At 36.0% G+C, this 3,074-nt stretch overlaps 1 protein-coding gene across 1 annotated transcript; it reads right to left on the reverse strand.

Moving 5' to 3' along the window:
• Positions 1 to 1,551: 1,551 nt before the first annotated feature.
• On the reverse strand, positions 1,552 to 2,478 carry LOC117489267 (olfactory receptor 490-like). Its single transcript, XM_034138473.1, has one exon. The coding sequence runs from the start codon at positions 2,476 to 2,478 to the stop codon at positions 1,552 to 1,554; it is 927 nt and encodes a 308-aa protein (XP_033994364.1).
• Positions 2,479 to 3,074: the final 596 nt, after the last annotated feature.

The raw sequence follows: 3,074 nt of genomic DNA on the forward strand, positions 1-3,074 counted from the left end.
CTCATTAAAGTCTTTATGATGTTCAGATCAGAATAACGGAGCACAGTTAGTGGAGGACATTGTGTGAAGCTGCAGACTCACTGAGCTCAGACCCCCTGCTGCTTTTACCTTCTTCAGTGAGGGGAGCCAATCACAGCACTCCATCCCTATTGTCAAAGGACCCAATGACCGACCTGTAACCATAGTTTAGAAAAATAACATGCTAACATTAGTCGTAATTAGTTTGGCGCCTAACTGCCATTAGTCTGCATTAGTTAGAGTTGTTCGTATGAACTAAGTTATGTATTTATTTAATCAAGGACCATGCATTCAAATACATTAATCTCAGAAAAGAGAAGAGATGATTTATGCCAGATTTGAGCTAATATCTCATTTCCATCTGCAGTCCTTATGCAGGTACATAACAATCAACAGTCTTTACATCAGGCAGACATGAAGAAAATACATATTGAAAAATAATAGTATTTTACAAAAACATAAGGAATCAAAATTCCTTTTTCACAGATCTAAAGATATTGTAGTTGTTCTTCAAGCTGACTTCTATGTTAGGATGAATCCTTATGAAATATACTTCAGTAGCCAGACGTTTAGATGTATTATTATAATTTGTTAAAAAAAAGCCTGAGTGTCAGAAAATCTACTTTGAACCATTTAATATTATGTTTAAGATTGATTTTGGGATGATGGCGAAAATATCATCGAGATATTCTAAGCAAAGACAGGTTAATGTGTTGCATTTTAATAAAGCTGTAGACTCCCAATCTGCCATATAAATATCTGCATAAACTCGGTATATTTGCGGCCCTTTGCACAGCCAGACATTTGCAGGAAATAATGACAGAATAATTATAGCTCAATTCTAAATCATTACGGATTAGAGTCAACGTCAGGAGCTTAGGTTAGGGTCAGGGTTATGAAGGTTTAGGCAACACACTATGATTTTTGTAGGTTGAGGCAACAAAAGAATAACTTCATTAGTTTTAAAGGTTTAGAAGGTACTTTACAAGAATATAAAACAATAAGAAACATTTATTATTTTAGAGTCAAAGACTTATTCAACATTTGACACAATGTCTAGTTTATTTGTACAGAACCTTTCAACAATAGAGCAAAACAACAGTCTTTACATCAGGCAGGCATGAAGAAAATACATATTGAAAAATAGCAGTATTATACAAAAACGTTATAAGGAATCAGACTTATTTTTTTCACAGATCTAAAGATATTGTAGTTGTTTTTCCAGCTGACTTCTATGTTAGGATGAATCCTTGTACATTTCAGGAACTGCACTTTATGTTAAATGTGTTTGGGCTCATTGCTCGCTGTATGAGGCAGCAAATCCTCCCTTACGGTCATTGTAAAAATATAAATGCTTTGCAGATTTATATTTGCGGCCTTGTGTGTGAAAAAAAGCCAAAGATGTTTTTTTTATACAAACCTAACATATCACAAACTTGACAACTTGTCACTCAGAAATGTAATCATTATTACCTTTCCTCCAGGTGTTATTGATGCTGAGGAAATAAAATACATGACTTTAACATTAGCACCTTACATTTTACCAAAGAGAAGACTCTTACATATGATGCGGATTTTTGTTAAATTCAGTCCATATATTAAAGGGTTGAAGAGCGGTTGGAAGGTGATAAAGTACAGAGATAAAAAAATACGCAACATGTTGGGAGCACCGCTCATATCAAACCTGCTCTGTATTATTTCAAAAAGAGCCCCGAAGGAGAAGTTAAGCAGGGAAACAAGGTGAGGTGTGCAGGTACTGAGAGCTTTCTGTCTGGTCTGTTTGGAGCCAGAGAAACACACTCTGAGGATCCTCATGTACGAGTAAAACGTTAAAATTATGAGAGCAACTATAACAGTAAACAAGTAAACAAGTCCATCCACATTATTGACTGTAGTGTCAGAGCAGGCCAGTTTAACAATGGGGAAGTTATCACAGTACACTTTGTTAATGATGTTCCCACACAGCTGTAAAGAGGCACTCAGTGATATCATGATAACTACATTAAGAAAGGGGAAAACCCAGGTTAGAGTAATAAACATGGCAGCTTTGTTAGAAGTCATACGTGTGTTATAATGCAGAGGATGACAGATAGCAAGATATCTGTCATAAGACATGATAGCTAAATTATAAAACTGTACATTTCCATATGTATACACAGAGAAAACCTGCAGGAAGCAAAACGGAGCAGAAACAGTGTGAATGTCAGAGAGGACCTGAACAAGAAGGGATGGAAACAACCCTGTACTACCACACAGTTCATTTACAAACAGGCTGCACAGAAAAAGGTACATAGGTTCATGTAAGCTCCTGTTCACACAGATAACCACAATCAGCAACACGTTGGCACCTATAATACACACATATAAACACATGACAATCGTGAAGAATAAGTATTTAAAAACCCCCGTGTGGAAGAAGGCACTCAGTATAAAATATGAAACATGAGTAGAGTTCACCATGGTCCTCCTCATTCAAACATGTAATGAAACAGATTATATACTCATCTCTCATTAAAGTCTGTATGATGTTCACATCAGAATAACGGAGCACAGTTAGTGGAGGACATTGTGTGAAGCTGCAGACTCACTGAGCTCAGACCCCCTGCTGCTTTTACCTTCTTCAGTGAGGGGAGCCAATCACAGCACTCCATCCCTATTGTCAAAGGACCCAATGACCGACCTGTAACCATAGTTTAGAAAAATAACATGCTAACATTAGTCGTAATTAGTTTGGCGCCTAACTGCCATTAGTCTGCATTAGTTAGAGTTGTTTGCATGAACTAATTTATGTATTTATTTAATCAAGGACCATGCATACAAATACATTAATCTCAGAAAAGAGAAGAGATGATTTATGCCAGATTTGAGCTAATATCTGATTTCCATCTGCAGTCCTGAGGCAGGTATATAACAATCAACAGTCTTTACATCAGGCAGACTTGAAGAAAATACATATTGAAAAATATCAATATTATACAAAATTATTATAAGAAATACAAATTCCTTTTTCACAGATCTAAAGATATTGTAGTTGTTCTTCAAGCAGACTTCTATGT

Source organism: Trematomus bernacchii, unplaced genomic scaffold, assembly GCF_902827165.1.
Source record: "Trematomus bernacchii unplaced genomic scaffold, fTreBer1.1, whole genome shotgun sequence".
NCBI classification, from domain to species: domain Eukaryota; kingdom Metazoa; phylum Chordata; class Actinopteri; order Perciformes; family Nototheniidae; genus Trematomus; species Trematomus bernacchii.

Coding starts and splice junctions, on each gene's coding strand:
- LOC117489267 (XM_034138473.1), bottom strand. CDS start 2,478: ATGGTGAACTCTACTCATGTTTCATATTTTATACTGAGTGCCTTCTTC.